Source organism: Oncorhynchus clarkii, chromosome 22 (genome assembly GCF_045791955.1).
Source record: "Oncorhynchus clarkii lewisi isolate Uvic-CL-2024 chromosome 22, UVic_Ocla_1.0, whole genome shotgun sequence".
NCBI classification, from domain to species: Eukaryota; Metazoa; Chordata; class Actinopteri; order Salmoniformes; family Salmonidae; genus Oncorhynchus; species Oncorhynchus clarkii.
In genome coordinates, this window is record NC_092168.1 from 51313926 (window position 1) to 51336453 (window position 22528).

General features: G+C 43.7%; 1 protein-coding gene across 2 annotated transcripts in view; it reads right to left on the reverse strand.

Moving 5' to 3' along the window:
- The window catches only part of LOC139380998 (bone morphogenetic protein receptor, type II b (serine/threonine kinase)), a 151632-nt gene that overhangs the window by 88336 nt on the left and 40768 nt on the right, over window positions 1–22528 (reverse strand). For both annotated transcript variants that reach the window (XM_071124223.1, XM_071124224.1), the window contains exons 2-3: window positions 4125–4328; window positions 2697–2873 (exon numbers count right to left, since the gene is read on the reverse strand). In XM_071124223.1, coding sequence (XP_070980324.1) covers window positions 2697–2873; window positions 4125–4328 — 381 coding nt within the window. The remainder of the gene's footprint in view (window positions 1–2696; window positions 2874–4124; window positions 4329–22528) is intronic.

Genomic DNA, 22528 nt, shown 5'->3' on the forward strand with positions numbered 1-22528 from the left:
TCTATAGAAACCCAGCATAAAGCTACCACACTGACCCTCACACCGAAAAGAACCAGCACACAGCCCTCCACAATGAGTTCTACCTGGCTAGGATACTCACCTGAACCAAGAAGTCCCACTAAATATGCGGAATCAGAGGCTGATGTAAACAGACCAATACAAATCATGATGTCAGAGGCTGATGTAAACAGACCAATACAAATCATGATGTCAGAGGCTGATGTAAACAGACCAATACAAATCATGACATCAGAGGCTGATGTAAACAGACCAATACAAATCATGACATCAGAGGCTGATGTAAACAGACCAATACAAATCATGATGTCAGAGGCTGATGTAAACAGACCAATACAAATCATGATGTCAGAGGCTGATGTAAACAGACCAATACAAATCATGATGTCAGAGGCTGATGTAAACAAACCAATACAAATCATGATGTCAGAGGCTGATGTAAACAGACCAATACAAATCATGATGTCAGAGGCTGATGTAAACAGACCAATACAAATCATGACATCAGAGGCTGATGTAAACAGACCAATACACATCATGACATCAGAGGCTGATGTAAACAGACCAATACAAATCATGATGTCAGAGGCTGATGTAAACAGACCAATACAAATCATGATGTCAGAGGCTGATGTAAACAGACCAATACAAATCATGACATCAGAGGCTGATGTAAACAGACCAATACAAATCATGATGTCAGAGGCTGATGTAAACAGACCAATACACATCATGACATCAGAGGCTGATGTATTGTCAACAGAACAATACAAATCATGATGTCAGAGGCTGATGTAAACAGACCAATACAAATCATGACATCAGAGGCTGATGTAAACAGACCAATACAAATCATGATGTCAGAGGCTGATGTAAACAGACCAATACAAATCATGATGTCAGAGGCTGATGTAAACAGACCAATACAAATCATGACATCAGAGGCTGATGTAAACAGACCAATACAAATCATGATGTCAGAGGCTGATGTAAACAGACCAATACAAATCATGACATCAGAGGCTGATGTAAACAGACCAATACAAATCATGACATCAGAGGCTGATGTAAACAGACCAATACAAATCATGACATCAGAGGCTGATGTAAACAGACCAATACAAATCATGACATCAGAGGCTGATGTAAACAGACCAATACAAATCATGACATCAGAGGCTGATGTAAACAGACCAATACACATCATGATGTCAGAGGCTGATGTAAACAGACCAATACAAATCATGACATCAGAGGCTGATGTAAACAGACCAATACAAATCATGATGTCAGAGGCTGATGTAAACAGACCAATACACATCATGACATCAGAGGCTGATGTATTGTCAACAGAACAATACACAGCTCATGCTAATCAGAACAGCATAACAGACTCTCAGTCTTGGTTATAAATAGTAACAGAGACAGACAGGATGTAATCAGAACAACGAGACAGAGGACACAGTAACATGGTGAGGCATCGCTCTCTATTCTTCCACTGAATATCCCCCCGTCTCCTTCGGCTGTTATTTGACCTAACCCTCACTCAATGCTTTTATAATGGCTGTAAAGATTGTTGTCGCTGAGCCAAATGTTTCAGTAGTTAGTCACAGTGATATGATAATACCATCTTATAGCTTTTTCGCTGAGCAGAATGGCTTTACAGAGAGGCTGGGCGGAGGGTCAGGGTTAGAGGTTAAGTATCAGGGGTTATGGTACTTACATAGCTGTGCAGAGGTGGGGCTGGGCGGAGGGTCAGGGGTTATGGTACTTACATAGCTGTGCAGAGGTGGGGCTGGGCGGAGGTTCAGGGGTTATGGTACTTACATAGCTGTGCAGAGGTGGGGGCTGGGCGGAGGGTCAGGGGTTATGGTACTTGGGGTCAGGGGTTATGGTACTTGGGGTCAGGGGTTATGGTACTTACATAGCTGTGCAGAGGTGGGGCTGGGCGGAGGGTCAGGGGTTATGGTACTTGGGGTCAGGGGTTATGGTACTTACATAGCTGTGCAGAGGTGGGGCTGGGCGGAGGGTCAGGGGTTATGGTACTTGGGGTCAGGGGTTATGGTACTTACATAGCTGTGCAGAGGTGGGGCTGGGCGGAGGGTCAGGGGTTATGGTACTTGGGGTCAGGGGTTATGGTACTTGGGGTCAGGGGTTATGGTACTTGAGGTCAGGGGTTATGGTACTTACATAGCTGTGCAGAGGTGGGGCTGGGCGGAGGGTCAGGGGTTATGGTACTTGGGGTCAGGGGTTATGGTACTTGAGGTCAGGGGTTATGGTACTTACATAGCTGTGCAGAGGTGAGGCTGGGCGGAGGGTCAGGGGTTATGGTACTTGAGGTCAGGGATTATGGTACTTACATAGCTGTGCAGAGGTGGGGCTGGGCGGAGGGTCAGGGGTTATGGTACTTACATAGCTGTGCAGAGGTGGGGCTGGGCGGAGGGTCAGGGGTTATGGTACTTACATAGCTGTGCAGAGGTGGGGCTGGGCGGAGGGTCAGGGGTTATGGTACTTGGGGTCAGGGGTTATGGTACTTGAGGTCAGGGGTTATGGTACTTACATAGCTGTGCAGAGGTGGGGCTGGGCGGAGGTTCAGGGGTTATGGTACTTGGGGTCAGGGGTTATGGTACTTGGGGTTAGGGGTTATGGTACTTGGGGTCAGGGGTTATGGTACTTACATAGCTGTGCAGAGGTGGGGCTGGGCGGGGGGAAGTCCTCGGTGAAGTTGACGTTACACATGTTGGTGCTACAGCAGCAGAACCTATACGTCCCGTTCTGGATCTGAGACGGAGTGGTGGTAACCACGCAACGGTCGTCATGGCACTCCTGCTGGTCCCCGATGTGAGTCCAGCATCCTGGAGGAGGATAGAGAGGAGGATGAGAGACTGCTGCGGACAGGATGTGACTGTGTGTTCTGCCTTTGATTATAAACACTGTGTGGGTCAGAGTGAGCGAGTGAGTGAGTGATTGAATGAGTGAGTGAGTGAGTGAGTGAGTGAGTGAGTGAAAGACACCAACCAAGAATTCACAAAATGGGACAAATACCAAAATGAGACTGTACGCAGAATTCTGCAAAAATATCCTGTGTACAACATAGAACACCAAATAATGCATGCAGAGCAGAATTAGGCCGATACCCAATAATGATAAAAATCCAGAAATGAGCCATTAAATTCTACAACCACCTAAAAGGGAGCGATTCCAAAACCTTCCATAACAAAGCCATCACCTACAGAGAGATGAACCTGGAGAAGAGTCCCCTAAGCAAGCTGGTCCTGGGGCTCTGTTCAAACACAAACACACCCTACAGAGCCAGCAACACAAACACAGAGGACAGCAACACAATTAGATCCAACCAAATCATGAGAAAACAAAAAGATAATTACTTGACACATTGGAAAGAATTAACAAAAAAACAGAGCAAACTAGAATGCTATTTGGCCCTACACAGAGAGTACACAGCGGCAGAATACCTGACCACTGTGACTGACCCAAAATGAAGGAAAGCTTTGACTATGTACAGACTGAGCATAGCCTTGCTATTGAGAAAGGCCGCCGTAGGCAGACATGGCTCTCAAGAGAAGACAGGCTATGTGCTCACTGCCCACAAAATGAGGTGGAAACTGAGCTGCACTTCCTAACCTCCTGCCAGATGTATGACCATATTAGAGAGACATATTTCCCTCAGATTACACAGATCCACAAATAATTCGAAAACAAATCCAATTTTGATAAACTCCCACATCTACTGGGTGAAATTCCACAGTGTGCCATCACAGCAGCAAGATCTGTGACCTGTTGCCACAAGAAAATGGCAACCAGTGAAGAACAAACACCAGACAGCCAGACGGACGGACGGACAGGACAGACACGTTTGAAGGTCTCTAGTGAGTGTGTATTGAGAGAGCAGACGGACCCTGGTTGAAGGTCTCTAGTGAGTGTGTATTGAGAGAGAAGACGGACCCTGTTTGAAGGTCTCTAGTGAGTGTGTATTGAGAGAGCAGACGGACCCTGGTTGAAGGTCTCTAGTGAGTGTGTATTGAGAGAGAAGACGGACCCTGGTTGAAGGTCTCTAGTGAGTGTGTGTATTGAGAGAGCAGACGTACCCTGTTTGACCAGGTGTATCTCTCCGTCTCTAGTCTTCTCCCACAGGCCATAGCATCGAGAGCCCTTACTGCAGCGTATAGTAGTATTCTCTCTGGTCATAGGCCAGTCTCCTGCTCCTGCTCCTCCCACTGCTCCCACACGCTGCTCCTCATACTGCTGCTGCTGGTCGTTGAAGGCACACTCACGCTCCTCGCTCTGGGCAGCTAGGTGGAGAGAGAGATGGGGGAGAGAGGGAGAGGGGAGAGGGAGAGGGAGAAAGAGAGACAGAGACAGAGACAGAGAGAGAGAGAGAGAGAGAGAGAGAGAGAGAGAGAGAGAGAGAGAGAGACAGAGAGAGAGAGAGACAGAGAGACAGAGAGAGAGAGAGACAGAGAGAGAGGGAGAGAGAGACAGAGAGAGAGAGAGAGAGAGAGAGAGAGAGAGAGAGAGAGAGAGAGAGAGACAGAGAGAGGGAGAGAGAGAGAGGGAGAGAGAGAGAGGGAGAGAGAGAGAGAGAGAGAGAGAGAGAGACAGAGAGAGGGAGAGAGAGAGAGGGAGAGAGAGAGAGGGAGAGAGAGAGAGAGAGAGAGAGGGAGAGAGAGAGGGAGAGAGAGAGAGAGAGAGAGAGACAGAGAGAGGGAGGGAGAGATTAGTGAAAATAATTTGCACTTCTGAGACAGAAAAGGAAATAGATTTTTCAGGTTTGGTAAAGCTTTTTGTTATCTGTATCTAGTTAACTACTCAGCAGCAGGCAGCATGGGTCTGGATGGGGGTATTCACATGGGGGGGATGAACTGTAGGTAACCAGGTATTCACATGGGGGGATGAACTGTAGGTAATCAGGTATTCACATGGGAGGATGAACTGTAGGTAATCAGGTATTCACATGGGGGGATGAACTGTAGGTAATCAGGTATTCACATGGGGGGGATGAACTGTAGGTAACCAGGTATTCACATGGGGGGATGAACTGTAGGTAACCAGGCATTCACATGGGGGGATGAACTGTAGGTAACCAGGTATTCACATGGGGGGGATGAACTGTAGGTAATCAGGTATTCACATGGGGGGGATTAACTGTAGGTAACCAGGTATTCACATGGGGGGATGAACTGTAGGTAACCAGGTATTCACATGGGGGGATGAACTGTAGGTAACCAGGTATTCACATGGGGGGATGAACTGTAGGTAATCAGGTATTCACATGGGAGGATGAACTGTAGGTAATCAGGTATTCACAGGTAGGGATGAACTGTAGGTAACCAGGTATTCACATGGGGGGGATGAACTGTAGGTAATCAGGTATTCACATGGGGGGATGAACTGTAGGTAACCAGGTATTAACATGGGGGGATGAACTGTAGGTAACCAGGTATTCACATGGGGGGATGAACTGTAGGTAACCAGGTATTCACATGGGGGGATGAACTGTAGGTAATCAGGTATTCACATGGGGGGATGAACTGTAGGTAATCAGGTATTCACATGGGGGGATGAACTGTAGGTAACCAGGTATGCACATGGGGGGGATGAACTGTAGGTAATCAGGTATTCACATGGGGGGATGAACTGTAGGTAATCAGGAATTCACATGGGGAGATGAACTGTAGGTAATCAGGAATTCACATGGGGAGATTAACTGTAGGTAACCAGGTATTCACATGGGGGGATGAACTGTAGGTAATCAGGTATTCACATGGGGGAATGAGCTGTAGGTAATCAGGTATTCACATGGGGGGGATGAACTGTAGGTAACCAGGTATTCACATGGGGGGATGAACTGTAGGTAACCAGGTATTCACATGGGGGGGATGAACTGTAGGTAACCAGGTATTCACATGGGGGGGATGAACTGTAGGTAACCAGGTATTCACATGGGGGGGGGGGGGGGGGGGGGGGTGAACTGTAAGTAACCAGGTATTCACATGGGGGGGATGAACTGTAGGTAATCAGGTATTCACATGGGGGGATGAACTGTAGGTAACCAGGTATTCACATGGGGGGATGAACTGTAGGTAATCAGGTATTCACATGGGGGGATGAACTGTAGGTAATCAGGTATTCACATGGGGGGGTTGAACTGTACGTAATCAGGTATTCACATGGGGGGGTGAACTGTAGGTAATCAGGTATTCACATGAGGGGATGAACTGTAGGTAACCAGGTATTCACATGGGGGGATGAACTGTAGGTAATCAGGTATTCACATGGGGGGATGAACTGTAGGTAATCAGGTATTCACATGGGGGACTGTCGGTCGGCCGGCAGAGTACAGAACAGAACACCTGGGCTGGAGTTCTGGAGAGTCTGCACCTGCCGTACACACACCCTTAGTCACGCAAGTGAACACGCACCATTACAGAGCTTGTACTGTCAATAATGCTACTATCCTGCTAGAGTTACCATGTTATCCTGCTAGAGTTACCATGTTATCCTGCTAGAGTTACCATGCTATCCTGCTGGAGTTACCATGTTATCCTACTAGAGTTACCATGTTATCCTACTAGAGTTACCATGTTATCCTGCTAGAGTTACCATGTTATCCTGCTAGAGCTACCATGTTATCCTGCTAGAGTTACCATGTTATCCTGCTAGAGTTACCATGTTATCCTACTAGAGTTACCATGTTATCCTGCTAGAGTTACCTTGTTATCCTGCTGGAGTTACCATGTTATCCTGCTAGAGCTACCATGTTATCCTGCTGGAGTTACCATGTTATCCTGCTGGAGTTACCATGTTATCCTGCTGGAGTTACCATGTTATCCTGCTGGAGTTACCATGTTATCCTACTAGAGTTACCATGTTATCCTGCTGGAGTTACCATGTTATCCTGCTGTAGTTACCATGTTATCTTGCTAGAGTTTAACTAGGCTATAGGAGTGTGGGATGGGGGAGACAGAGGAGTTTAACTAGGCTATAGGAGTGTGGGATGGGGGAGACAGAGGAGTTTAACTAAGCTATAGGAGTGTGGGATGGGGGAGACAGAGGAGTTTAACTAGGCTATAGGAGAGTGGGATGGGGGAGACAGAGGAGTTTAACTAGGCTATAGGAGTGTGGGATGGGGGAGACAGAGGAGTTTAACTAGGCTATAGGAGTGTGGGATGGGGGAGACAGAGGAGTTTAACTAGGCTATAGGAGTGTGGGATGGGGGAGACAGAGGAGTTTAACTAGGCTATAGGAGTGTGGGATGGGGGAGACAGAGGAGTTTAACTAGGCTATAGGAGTGTGGGATCAGGGGAGGATGAGAGGAGTTAGATCTCTCTGGAGCAGAGCACCGAGCACACCACCCAGACGTGGGGACTGGCTTCCCTCAGAATAACCTGCAAAACTATAAAAGGACTCTACAGGCTGGAGGGGAACGTTTCTGCAGGTTAACACAAGACTCAGAGCAGAGAAGACTAGGTCAGAACACAGGACTCAGAGCAGAGAAGACTAGGTCAGAACACAGAGCAGAGGAGACTAGGTCAGGACTCAGAGCAGAGGAGACTAGGTCAGGACTCAGAGCAGAAGAGACTAGGTCAGGACTCAGAGCAGAGGAGACTAGGTCAGGACTCAGAGCAGAGGAGACTAGGTCAGAACACAGGACTCAGAACAGAGGAGACTAGGTCAGGACTCAGAGCAGAGGAGACTAGGTCAGGACTCAGAGCAGAGAAGACTAGGTCAGGACTCAGAGCAGAGAAGACTAGGTCAGGACTCAGAGCAGAGGAGACTAGGTCAGGACTCAGAGCAGAGGAGACTAGGTCAGAACACAGGACTCAGAACAGAGGAGACTAGGTCAGGACAGAGCAGAGGAGACTAGGTCAGGACTCAGAGCAGAGGAGACTAGGTCAGGACTCAGAGCAGAGAAGACTAGGTCAGAACACAGGACTCAGAACAGAGAAGACTAGGTCAGGACTCAGAGCAGAGAAGACTAGGTCAGAACACAGGACTCAGAACAGAGAAGACAAGGTCAGGACTCAGAGCAGAGAAGACTAGGTCAGAACACAGGACTCAGAACAGAGGAGACTAGGTCAGGACACAGAGCAGAGGAGACTAGGTCAGAACACAGGACTCCGAACAGAGGAGACTAGGTCAGAACACAGGACTCAGAACAGAGAAGACTAGGTCAGAACACACGACTCAGAACAGAGAAGACTAGGTCAGAACACAGGACTCAGAGCAGAGAAGACTAGGTCAGAACACAGGACTAAGAACAGAGAAGACTAGGTCAGAACACAGAACTCAGAACAGAGGAGACTAGGTCAGAACACAGGACTCAGAACAGAGAAGACTAGGTCAGAACACAGGACTCAGAACAGAGAAGACTAGGTCAGAACACACGACTCAGAACAGAGAAGACTAGGTCAGAACACAGGACTCAGAGCAGAGAAGACTAGGTCAGAACACAGGACTCAGAGCAGAGAAGACTAGGTCAGAACACACGACTCAGAACAGAGAAGACTAGGTCAGAACACAGGACTCAGAGCAGAGAAGACTAGGTCAGGACTCAGAGCAGAGGAGACTAGGTCAGGACTCAGAGCAGAGGAGACTAGGTCAGGACTCAGAGCAGAGGAGACTAGGTCAGGACTCAGAGCAGAGGAGACTAGGTCAGGACAGAGCAGAGGAGACTAGGTCAGGACTCAGAGCAGAGGAGACTAGGTCAGGACTCAGAGCAGAGGAGACTAGGTCAGGACTCAGAGCAGAGGAGACTAGGTCAGGACTCAGAGCAGAGGAGACTAGGTCAGGACTCAGAGCAGAGGAGACTAGGTCAGGACTCAGAGCAGAGGAGACTAGGTCAGGACAGAGCAGAGGAGACTAGGTCAGGACTCAGAGCAGAGGAGACTAGGTCAGGACTCAGAGCAGAGGAGACTAGGTCAGGACTCAGAGCAGAGGAGACTAGGTCAGGACTCAGAGTGTTATCATAAGTCATGATCCAGATATTTTTCTGCCATCATCCTGATCAGTGTTCTCTGTCAGTCCCTCTCTGGAGGAGACTGGCTGACGCTTCCTACTAAGTCTGAATTGTATTGTAAAAATCAAAGTTTATTTTAAGTTTAGGCATAAGGTTAGCAGTGTGGTTAAGGTTAGGTTTAGGTTAGCAGTGTGGTTAAGGCTAGGTTTAGGTTAGCAGTGTGGTTAAGGCTAGGTTTAGGTTAGCAGTGTGGTTGGGTTTAAGGTTAGGTTTAGGTTAGCAGTGTGGTTGGGGTTAAGGTTTAAGTTAGCAATGTGGTTGGGGTTAAGGTTAGTTTTAGGTTAGCAGTGTGGTTAAGGTTAAGGTTAGGTTAGCAGTGTGGTTAAGGTTAGGTTTAAGTTAGCAATGTGGTTGGGGTTAAGGTTAGGTTTAGGTTAGCAGTGTGGTTAAGGTTAAGGTTAGGTTAGCAGTGTGGTTAAGGTTAGGTTTAGGTTAACAGTGTGGTTAAGGTTAAGGTTAGGTTTAGGTTAGCAGTGTGGTTAAGGTTAGGTTTAGGTTAACAGTGTGGTTAAGGTTTAGGTTTAGGTTAGCAGTGTGGTTAAGGTTAGGTTTAGGTTAACAGTGTGGTTAAGGTTTAGGTTAGCAGTGTGGTTGGGTTTAAGGTTAGGTTTAGGTTAGCAGTGTGGTTGGGTTTAAGGTTAGGTTTAGGTTAGCAGTGTGTTTAGGATTAAGGTTAGGTTTAGGTTAACAGTGTGGTTAAGGTTAGGTTTAGGTTAACAGTGTGGTTAAGGTTTAGGTTAGCAGTGTGGTTGGGTTTAAGGTTAGGTTTAGGTTAGCAGTGTGGTTGGGTTTAAGATTAGGTTTAGGTTAGCAGTGTGGTTAAGGTTTAGGTTAGCAGTGTGGTTGGGTTTAAGGTTAGGTTTAGGTTAGCATTGTGGTTGGGTTTAAGGTTAGGTTTAGGTTAGCAGTGTGGTTGGGTTTAAGGTTAGGTTTAGGTTAGCAGTGTGGTTAAGGTTTAGGTTAGCAGTGTGGTTGGGTTTAAGGTTAGGTTTAGGTTAGCAGTGTGGTTGGGTTTAAGGTTAGGTTTAGGTTAGCAGTGTGGTTGGGTTTAAGGTTAGGTTTAGGTTAGCAGTGTGGTTGGGTTTAAGGTTAGGTTTAGGTTAGCAGTGTGGTTGGGTTTAAGGTTAGGTTTAGGTTAGCAGTGTGGTTGGGTTTAAGGTTAGGTTTAGGTTAGCAGTGTGGTTGGGTTTAAGGTTAGGTTTAGGTTAGCAGTGTGGTTGGGTTTAATGTTAGGTTTAGGTTAGCAGTGTGGTTGGGTTTAAGGTTAGGTTTAGGTTAGCAGTGTGGTTGGGTTTAAGGTTAGGTTTAGGTTAGCAGTTTGTTTAGGATTAAGGTTAGGTTTAGGTTAACAGTGTGGTTAAGGTTTAGGTTAGCAGTGTGGTTGGGTTTAAGGTTAGGTTTAGGTTAGCAGTGTGGTTAAGGTTTAGGTTAGCAGTGTGGTTGGGTTTAAGGTTAGGTTTAGGTTAGCAGTGTGGTTAAGGTTTAGGTTAGCAGTGTGGTTGGGTTTAAGGTTAGGTTTAGGTTAGCAGTGTGGTTGGGTTTAAGGTTAGGTTTAGGTTAGCAGTGTGGTTAAGGTTTAGGTTAGCAGTGTGGTTGGGTTTAAGGTTAGGTTTAGGTTAACAGTGTGGTTGGGTTTAAGGTTAGGTTTAGGTTAGCAGTGTGGTTGGGTTTAAGGTTAGGTTTAGGTTAGCAGTGTGGTTGGGTTTAAGGTTAGGTTTAGGTTAGCAGTGTGGTTGGGTTTAAGGTTAGGTTTAGGTTAACAGTGTGGTTAAGGTTTAGGTTAGCAGTGTGGTTGGGTTTAAGGTTAGGTTTAGGTTAGCAGTGTGGTTGGGTTTAAGGTTAGGTTTAGGTTAGCAGTGTGTTTAGGATTAAGGTTAGGTTTAAAATCTAATGTTAAAGGGATAGTTCACCCAAATTACAAAATGACGTAGGTTTCCTTACCCTGTAAGCAGTCTATGTACAAGGTATCACAGTAAGGTACCACAGTAAGGTATCACCGCAACCCTGGCTGCTTTAAAGGAGGGACTGCCTACTGCTGTGGTCCTGGTTGTTCAGGTCCTGAGAAGCTGACAAGGTTTGTTTTGCTGTAAGATTTGTGTTCTGTTATTTTATAGGCTACCAAGGGGTGGCCAATCATCCTCCTAGGAGAGTCTTAAAGGGGCAGTGTTGTATTTTCAGACAGGTTGGAATAGGAAAAGAAGCCAAAAGACAGAGTGCAGTATACAAGTCTGTCTGATTCTCTACGGTAAAAATATAGCATCATACGCCGATGTTAACATGTACAAGTGACTTGAGCTTTGGGACAAGTCACAAATCTGTCCTACTGTCTGGACAAGTCACAAATCTGTCCTACTGTCTGGACAAGTCACAAATCTGTCCTACTGTCTGGACAAGTCACAAATCTGTCCTACTGTCTGAACTAGTCACAAATCTGTCTTACTGTCTGAACAAGTCACAAATCTGTCCTACTGTCTGAACAAGTCACAAATCTGTCCTACTGCCTGAACAAGTCACAAATCTGTCCTACTGTCTGAACAAGTCACAAATCTGTCCTACTGTCTGAACAAGTCACAAATCTGTCCTACTGTCTGGACAAGTCACAAATCTGTCCTACTGCCTGGACAAGTCACAAATCTGTCCTACTGCCTGGACAAGTCACAAATCTGTCCTACTGTCTGAACAAGTCACAAATCTGTCCTACTGTCTGGACAAGTCACAAATCTGTCCTACTGTCTGGACAAGTCTAGTGATGTATGACTAGTGATGGTCAGGCCCTGTAAATGGCTAGTGATCGTCAAGCCCTGTAAATGACTAGTGATGGTCAAGCCCTGTAAATGACTAGTGATGGTCAAGCCCTGTAAATGACTAGTGATGGTCAAGCCCTGTAAATGACTAGTGATGGTCAGGCCCTGTAAATGACTAGTGATGGTCAGGCCCTGTAAATGACTAGTGATCGTCAAGCCCTGTAAATGACTAGTGATGGTCAAGCCCTGTAAATGACTAGTGATGGTCAAGCCCTGTAAATGACTAGTGATGGTCAAGCCCTGTAAATGACTAGTGATGGTCAGGCCCTGTAAATGACTAGTGATGGTCAGGCCCTGTAAATGACTAGTGATGGTCAGGCCCTGTAAATGACTAGTGATGGTGAGGCCCTGTAAATGACTAGTGATGGTCAGGCCCTGTAAATGACTAGTGATGGTCAGGCCCTGTAAATGACAGATCAAGCCCTGTAAATGACTAGTGATGGTCAAGCCCTGTAAATGGCAGATCAAGCCCTGTAAATGACAGGTCAGGCCCTGTAGCACTTATGTCGTCATGAGGCTAATCAGGGAACCACCTCCACCTTGCCCGCCAACCAGGACCCACTACAACAGATCCACAGGTGATGTAATAGCCACTGCTCTGCACACTTTCCCACCTGGACAAGAGGAATACCTATGTGAGAATGCTGTTCATCGACTACAGCTCGGTTTTCAACACCATAGTGTCCCTCAAGCTCATCACTGAACTCTGAACCCCTCCCTGTGCAACTGGGTCCAAGACTAAATGGAAGAAGATTGGAACCACCAAGACTCTTCCTAGAGCTGGCCACCCGTCCAAACTGAGCAATCGGAGGAGAAGGGCCTTGGTCAGGGAGGTGACTAAGAACCAGAGGTCCTCTGTGGAGATGGGAGAACCTTCCAGAAGGACAACCGTCTCTGCAGCACTCCACCAATCAGGCCTTTATGGTAGAGTGGCCAAACGGAAGCCACTCCTCAGTAAAAGGCACATGGCAGCCCGCTTGGAGTTTGCCAAAAGGCACCTAAAGGACTCTAGTGAGAAACAAGATACTCTGGTCTGATGAAACCAAGATTGAACTCTTTGGCCTGAATGCCAAGCCTCTGGAGGAAACCTGGCACCATCTCTACAGTGAAGCATGGTGGTGGCAGCATCATGCTGTGGGGATGTTTTTCAGTGGAAAGGAGTGGGAGACTAGTCAGGATCGAGGCAAAGATAAACAGAGCAAAGTACAGAGATCCTTGATGAAAACCTGCTCCAGAGTGCTCAGGACCTCAGACTGGGGTGAAGGTTCACCTTCCAACAGGACAACAACCCTAAACACACAGCCAAGACAACGCAGGAGTGGCTTCAGGACATGTTTCTGAATGTCCTTGAGTGGCCCAGACAGAGCCCAAACATCTCTGTAGAGACCTGAAAATAGCTGTGCAGCAACGCTCCCCATCCAACCTGACAGAGCTTGAGAGGATCTGCAGAGAAGAATGGATGTAACTCCCCAAATACAGGTGTGCAGAGCTTGTAGCGTCATACCCAAGAAGACTCCAGGCTATAATCTCTGCCAAAGGTGCTTCAACAAAGTACTGAGTAAAGGGTCTGAATACTAATGTAAATGTGATATTTCCGTTTTTTTTTTTTTTTTTTTATAAATAAAAATTAAAAAACATTTTTTCTTTGTCATTATGGGGTACTCACCTACAGAGAGATGAACCTGGAGAAGAGTCCCCTAAGCAAGCTGGTCCTGGGGCTCTGTTCACAAACACAAACACACCCTACAGAGCCCCAGGACAGCAGCACAATTAGATCCAACCAAATCATGAGAAAACAAAAAGATAATTACTTGACACATTGGAAAGAATTAACAAAAAAACAAAGCAAACTAGAATGCTATTTGGCCCTACACAGAGAGTACACAGTGGCAGAATACCTGACCACTGTGACTGACCCAAAATTAAGGAAAGCTTTGACTATGTACAGACTCAGTGACAGGCTATGTGCTCACTGCCCACAAAATGAGGTGGAAACTGAGCTGCAATTCCTAACCTCCTGCCCAATGTATGACCATATTAGAGAGACATATTTCCCTCAGATTACACAGATCCACAAAGAATTCGAAAACAAATCCAATTTTGATAAACTCCCATATCTACTGGGTGAAATTCCACAGTGTGCCATCACAGCAGCAAGATTTGTGACCTGTTGCCACAAGAAAAGGGCAACCAGTGAAGAACAAACACCATTGTAAATACAACCCATATTTATGCTTAGAGAGAGAGAGAGAGACAGAGAGAGAGAGAGAGACAGAGAGAGAGAGCGAGAGACAGAGAGAGAGAGAGAGAGAGAGACAGAGAGAGCGAGAGAGAGACAGAGAGAGAGACAGAGAGAGAGAGAGAGAGACAGAGAGAGAGAGAGAGAGACAGAGAGAGAGAGAGAGAGAGAGAGAGAGAGAGAGTGACACACACAAAATCAGGAAATAACACAACTACGGTAGTGAGCCTGTGATGTGCAGAGCTGGTCTCTGGTTGTCTCGGGTCTAGTACAGCCACAGGTTGATTATGTACAGCCCCCTGGGACACTGTGTTCATGATGTCCAAGAGAGTGCCTCTCTAACAGTGGTAAACACTAGAGAACTGCTCCTCTGTCACTACTACAGAGAGAATGTGCCACGTGAGGCAGATGACCCACACGTCCACAAAATATCTCACACTAGGCTTATAAAAAAAGAGTCTAGCCACAAAACCCTCAGCTTCAGATACTCAGCGTTAGCATGTATCAGCATGGTCTTCTCAATCTAGTTCAGTGTACGCCTAAGAATTTGGGTATTATGTAACATAAACTTCATTTACAGCCTGTAAGTATCAGTGAGTTAGAGAGTCTTATTGCCTTTCCCGCGGTGTAATTTGCAACAGGGCAGTCTTCATACTATCCCCTCTCTTTACACTTGCCTGGCCTACTGGCTCGGACTCCCTGGGTGTCTGTGGGAGCGAGAGAGGGAGGAGGGGAGAGAGAGGGAGGAGGGGGGGGACATTCGTTCCACAGAAAGAACCACCTGAGCTGGGTTACGTCTGCAGAGCTGCAAACGTCTCTCTGTACTGTCCACCTAAATGGCCTGGCTCTTATTGAGAGGTTACCTACATGTTGTCAGGCCTGGTCTGTACTAAATGTTACTGAGAGAGGTTATCGACATGTTATTGAGAGAGGTTATCGACATGTTATTGAGAGAGGTTATCTACATGTTATTGAGAGAGGTTACCTACATGTTATTGAGAGAGGTTACCTACATGTTGTCAGGCCTGGTCTGTACTAAATGTTATTGAGAGAGGTTATCTACATGTTATTGAGAGAGGTTACCTACATGTTGTCAGGCCTGGTCTGTACTAAATGTTACTGAGAGAGGTTATCTACATGTTATTGAGAGAGGTTACCTACATGTTATTGAGAGAGGTTATGTGCATGTTGTCAGGCCTGGTCTGTGCTAAATGTTACTGAGAGAGGTTATCTACATGTTGTCAGGCCTGGTCTGTACTAAATGTTATTGAGAGGTTACCTACATGTTGTCAGGCCTGGTCTGTACTAAATGTTACTGAGAGAGGTTACCTACATGTTGTCAGGCCTGGTATGTACTAAATGTTACTGAGAGAGGTTATCGACATGTTACTGAGAGAGGTTACCTGCATGTTACTGAGAGAGGTTACCTACATGTTACTGAGAGAGGTTACCTACATGTTACTGAGAGAGGTTACCTACATGTTATTGAGAGAGGTTACCTACATGTTACTGAGAGAGGTTACCTACATGTTACTGAGAGAGGTTACCTACATGTTACTGAGAGAGTTTACCTACATGTTACTGAGAGAGGTTACCTATATGTTATTGAGAGAGGTTACCTACATGTTATTGAGAGAGGTTACCTACATGTTACTGAGAGAGGTTACCTACATGTTACTGAGAGAGGTTACCTACATGTTACTGAGATAGGTTACCTACATGTTACTGAGAGAGGTTACCTACATGTTATTGAGAGAGGTTACCTACATGTTATTGAGAGAGGTTACCTACATGTTATTGAGAGAGGTTACCTACATGTTGTCAGGCCTGGTCTGTACTAAATGTTATTGAGAGAGGTTACGTACATGTTGTACCGTAATACCCTGTATATAGCCTCCACATTGACTCTGTACCGTAATACCCTGTATATAGCCTCCACACTGACTCTGTACCGTAATACCCTGTATATAGCCTCCACACTGACTCTGTACCGTAATACCCTGTATATAGCCTCCACACTGACTCTGTACCGATACCCCCTGTATATAGCCTCCACACTGACTCTGTACCGATACCCCCTGTATATAGCCTCCACATTGACTCTGTACCGTAATACCCTGTATATAGCCTCCACATTGACTCTGTACCGGTACCCCCTGTATATAGCCTCCACACTGACTCTGTACCGTAATACCCTGTATATAGCCTCGCTGTTGTTATTTCACTGCTGCTGTTTAATTTTTTTACTAATCTATTTTTTTACTTATCACTTATTTTTAACTTCTTAAAACTGCATTGTTGGTTAAGTCAGCATTTCACTGTTAAAGTCTACACCTGTTGTATTCAGCATTTCACTGTTAAAGTCTACACCTGTTGTATTCAGCATTTCACTGTTAAAGTCTACACCTGTTGTATTCAGCATTTCACTGTAAGGTCTACTACACCTGTTGTATTCAGCATTTCACTGTGAGGTCTACTACACCTGTTGTATTCAGCATTTCACTGTGAGGTCTACTACACCTGTTGTATTCAGCATTTCACTGTAAGGTCTACTACACCTGTTGTATTCAGCATTTCACTGTAAGGTCTACTACACCTGTTGTATTCAGCATTTCACTGTGAGGTTTACTACACCTGTTGTATTCAGCATTTGACTGTGAGGTCTACTACACCTGTTGTATTCAGCATTTCACTGTAAGGTCTACTACACCTGTTGTATTCAGCATTTCACTGTAAGGTCTACTACACCTGTTGTATTCAGCATTTCACTGTAAGGTCTACTACACCTGTTGTATTCAGCATTTCACTGTGAGGTCTACTACACCTGTTGTATTCAGCATTTCACTGTAAGGTCTACTACACCTGTTGTATTCAGCATTTCACTGTAAGGTCTACTACACCTGTTGTATTCAGCATTTCACTGTAAGGTCTACTACACCTGTTGTATTCAGCATTTCACTGTAAGGTCTACTACACCTGTTGTATTCAGCATTTCACTGTAAGGTCTACTACACCTGTTGTATTCGGCGCACGTGACGAATACAATTGATTTGATTCGCTCCATTTTTTACACCAATCAGCAACTGACGTGTCTGACATGGCAAACTCCTTTGAAGAGGTGTGTCTCCATACTTCTGTATTTACAGTATATAGCGTATAAGACAGGCAGACAGACAACACCAAAAAAGCAACAACTCTATTTAATTATGTGAAGACAGACGTTCTCCTGTGTCAGTGACATCAGGCAGATGACAAATCCTTTCCTCTCTCCAGCAGACAGTCTCACCGGAGGGCCTTAAACACGACAGGAACAGACACACCCTTCTCTCTCTGTGTGTCTCACCTAGTCGACACAGACACACCCTTCTCCGTGTCACCTAGTCTACACACTGCACAAAGCCCCATGACGAGTCTGCGGTCCTACAGAATACATGTGGAACCTGCTGAAGCAAGGTCACAAAATGGTTTTACAATTGAGGCCTCGTTTGGTCTTAGCGTTTGACAGAGACGCTCTGCACTAAGTAACATGTTTACCCGGTAACACATTCCTTAAAAACAACACCTTACTAAACAAAGGGGGACTTGTATGGTAATTTACACTGTACTATGCATTACACCTATGGAGGCCATGTGTGACGTTCTAAAATGTATGTATTTCAGTCCTCGACTGAATGTGGACCCCAGGAAGAGTAGCTGAGGCTTTAGCAGGAGCGAAAGGGGCAGCCATACTGGTCTATTGGTATAAACAGCTCTGTCTGTCTGTCTGCCTGTGTCTGTCTGTCTGTCTGTCTGTCTGTCTGTCTGTGTCTGTCTCTCTGTCTGTCTCTCTGTCTGTCTCTCTGTCTGACACAGAGAGACTCATCAGCAGGCATCCCAAATGGCACCCTATTCCCTATTTAGTGCACCACAGTTAATCAGAGCACTATTCCTTACTTAGTGCACTACTGTTGACCGGGGCACATAAGGCTCTGTAGTGCACTATAGAATGAATTACTTGTGACGAAACAGAGACAGGCACCGTGGCTGAGGGGTTGAGCAGGCAGACAGGCACCAAGGCTGAGGGGTTGAGCAGGCAGACAGGCACCAAGGCTGAGGGGTTGAGCAGACAGACAGGTACCAAGGCTGAGGGCTTGAGCAGACAGACAGGCACCAAGACTGAGGGCTTGAGCAGACAGACAGGCACCACGGCTGACAGACAGGCACCACGGCTGAGGGGTGGAGACAGGAGAAACACAGCAACTTCTGCTGCTTCATAAAAGTTTAATTAATAATGATGAGGGAGGAGGAGCTACGATTCACCTTCATAAAAGTCTCATTAATAATGATGAGGGAGGAGGAGCTACGATTCAGCTTCATAATAGTCTCATTAATAATGATGAGGGAGGAGTAGCTACGATTCACCTTCATAAAAGTCTCATTAATGATGAGGGAGGAGGAGCTACGATTCACCTTCATAAAAGTCTCATTGATAATGATGAGGGAGGAGGAGCTACGATTCAGCTTCATAAAAGTCTCATTAATAATGATGAGGGAGGAGGAGCTAAGATTCAGCTTCATAATAGTCTCATTAATAATGATGAGGGAGGAGGAGCTACGATTCACCTTCATAATAGTCTCATTAATAAAGCGATGCAGTTCTGCTAGGAGCAAACCAAACCAAGTATACCTAGTACCTTTAGGGAGGACCACAGTGGGAGCACGGAGCACAGAACCAGGCTCTCTGACAGATATCTGTCTCGCCATATAACCAGCTCCCCCCACCACCACCACCACCACCACACACAGAGCCCTTCTGCCGGGTTGGGTCTCCACCTTCTCCCCCTGGCTGAGAGGTAAGGCCCCTGGACAAGGTCAGAAGGTTGGCCATGTGGCATCAGTAGGAGGTGGAACCAGTCAAGACAGAGGGCAGCACATGGTCTCACTGTCAGATATCTGTCTCGCCGTATAACCAGCTACCCCCCCCCCCCCCCCACACACACACACACACACACAGAGCCCTTCTGACAGAGGGCAGCACATGGTCTCACTGTCAGCGACACACTGTACTGCTGCTGCTGCTGTCTGTCCATCCGTTTCCCTCTTGGATACATTTCATACAGGATTATAATGGGGAATATAGTGAGTAGTATATTATTTAGGATTATAATGGGGAATATGGTGAGTAGTCTATTATTTAGGATTATAATGGGGAATATGGTGAGTAGTCTATTATTTAGGATTATAATGGGGAATATGGTGAGTAGTCTATTATTTAGGATTATAATGGGGAATATAGTGAGTAGTCTATTATTTAGGATTATAATGGGGAATATAGTGAGAAGTCTATTATAATGGGGAATATGGTGAGTAGTCTATTATTTAGGATTATAATGGAGAATATGGTGAGTAGTCTATTATTTAGGATTATAATGGGGAATATAGTGAGTAGTCTATTATAATGGGGAATATAGTGAGTAGTCTATTATTTAGGATTATAATGGGGAATATAGTGAGTAGTCTATTATAATGGGGAATATAGTGAGTAGTATATTATTTAGGATTATAATGGGGAATATAGTGAGTAGTCTATTATTTAGGATTATAATGGGGAATATAGTGAGAAGTCTATTATAATGGGGAATATAGTGAGAAGTCTATTATAATGGGGAATATAGTGAGTAGTCTATTATTTAGGATTAGAATGGGGAATATGGTGAGTAGTCTATTATTTAGGATTATAATGGGGAATATAGTGAGTAGTCTATTATTTAGGATTATAGTGTGGAATATAGTGAGTAGTCTATTATTTAGGATTATAGTGTGGAATATTGTGAGTAGTCTATTATTTAGGATTATAGTGTGGAATATTGTGAGTAGTCTATTATTTAGGATTATAATGGGGAATATAGTGAGAAGTCTATTATAATGGGGAATATAGTGAGTAGTCTATTATTTAGGATTATAATGGGGAATATAGTGAGTAGTCTATTATTTAGGATTATAATGGGGGATATAGTGAGAAGTCTATTATTTAGGATTATAATGGGGAATATAGTGAGTAGTCTATTATTTAGGATTATAGTGTGGAATATTGTGAGTAGTCTATTATTTAGGATTATAATGGGGAATATAGTGAGAAGTCTATTATTTAGGATTATAGTGTGGAATATAGTGAGTAGTCTATTATTTAGGATTATAATGGGGGATATAGTGAGAAGTCTATTATAATGGGGAATATAGTGTGTAGTCTATTATTTAGGATTATAATGGGGAATATAGTGAGTAGTCTATTATTTAGGATTATAATGGGGAATATAGTGAGAAATCTATTATTTAGGATTATAGTGCGGAATATAGTGAGAAGTTTATTATTTAGGATTATAGTGTGGAATATAGTGAGAAGTCTATTATTTAGGATTATAATGGGTAATATAGTGAGTAGTCTATTATTTAGGATTATAGTGTGGAATATTGTGAGTAGTCAATTATTTAGGATTATAATGGGGAATATAGTGAGAAGTCTATTATAATGGGGAATATAGTGAGAAGTCTATTATTTAGGATTATAATGGGGAATATAGTGAGTAGTCTATTATTTAGGATTATAATGGGGAATATAGTGAGAAGTCTATTATAATGGGGAATATAGTGAGAAGTCTATTATAATAGGGAATATAGTGAGAAGTCTATTATAATGGGGAATATAGTGAGAAGTCTATTATAATGGGGAATATAGTGAGAAGTCTATTATAATGGGGAATATAGTGAGAAGTCTATTATAATGGGGAAAATAGTGAGTAGTCTATTATAATGGGGAATATAGTGAGTAGTCTATTATTTAGGATTATAATGGGGAATATAGTGAGAAGTCAATTATATAGGATTATAATGGGGAATATAGTGAGAAGTCTATTATAATGGGGAATATAGTGAATAGTCTATTATTTAGGATTATAATGGGGAATATAGTGAGTAGTCTATTATTTAGGATTATAATGGGGAATATAGTGAGAAGTCTATTATAATGGGGAATATAGTGAGTAGTCTATTATTTAGGATTATAATGGGGAATATAGTGAGTAGTCTATTATTTAGGATTATAATGGGGAATATAGTGAGTAGTCTATTATTTAGGATTATAATGGGGAAGATAGTGTGAAGTCTATTATTTAGGATTATAGTGTGGAATATAGTGAGAAGTCTATTATTTAGGATTATAGTGGGGAATATAGTGAGAAGTCTATTATAATGGGGAATATAGTGAGAAGACTATTATTTAGGATTATAATGGGGAATATAGTGAGAAGTCTACTATTTAGGATTATAATGGGGAATATAGTGAGAAGTCTATTATAATGGGGAATATAGTGAGAAGTCTATTATTTAGGATTATAATGGGGAATATAGTGAGTAGTCTATCATTTAGGATTATAATGGGGAATATAGTGAGGTCTATTATAATGGGGAATATAGTGAGAAGTCTATTATAATGGGGAATATAGTGAGAAGTCTATTATAATGGGGAATATAGTGAGAAGTCTATTATAATGGGGAATATAGTGAGAAGTCTATTATAATGGGGAATATAGTGAGAAGACTATTATTTAGGATTATAATGGGGAATATAGTGAGAAGTCTATTATTTAGGATTATAATGGGGAATATAGTGAGAAGTCTATTATAATGGGGAATATAGTGAGAAGTCTATTATAATGGGGAATATAGTGAGAAGTCTATTATAATGGGGAATATAGTGAGAAGTCTATTATAATGGGGAATATAGTGAGAAGACTATTATTTAGGATTATAATGGGGAATATAGTGAGAAGTCTATTATTTAGGATTATAATGGGGAATATAGTGAGAAGTCTACTATTTAGGATTATAATGGGGAATATAGTGAGAAGTCTATTATAATGGGGAATATAGTGAGAAGTCTATTATTTAGGATTATAATGGGGAATATAGTGAGTAGTCTATCATTTAGGATTATAATGGGGAATATAGTGAGGTCTATTATAATGGGGAATATAGTGAGAAGTCTATTATAATGGGGAATATAGTGAGAAGTCTATTATAATGGGGAATATAGTGAGAAGTCTATTATAATGGGGAATATAGTGAGAAGTCTATTATAATGGGGAATATAGTGAGAAGACTATTATTTAGGATTATAATGGGGAATATAGTGAGAAGTCTATTATTTAGGATTATAATGGGGAATATAGTGAGAAGTCTATTATAATGGGGAATATAGTGAGAAGTCTATTATAATGGGGAATATAGTGAGAAGTCTATTATAATGGGGAATATAGTGAGAAGTCTATTATAATGGGGAATATAGTGAGAAGACTATTATTTAGGATTATAATGGGGAATATAGTGAGAAGTCTATTATTTAGGATTATAATGGGGAATATAGTGAGTAGTCTATTATTTAGGATTATAATG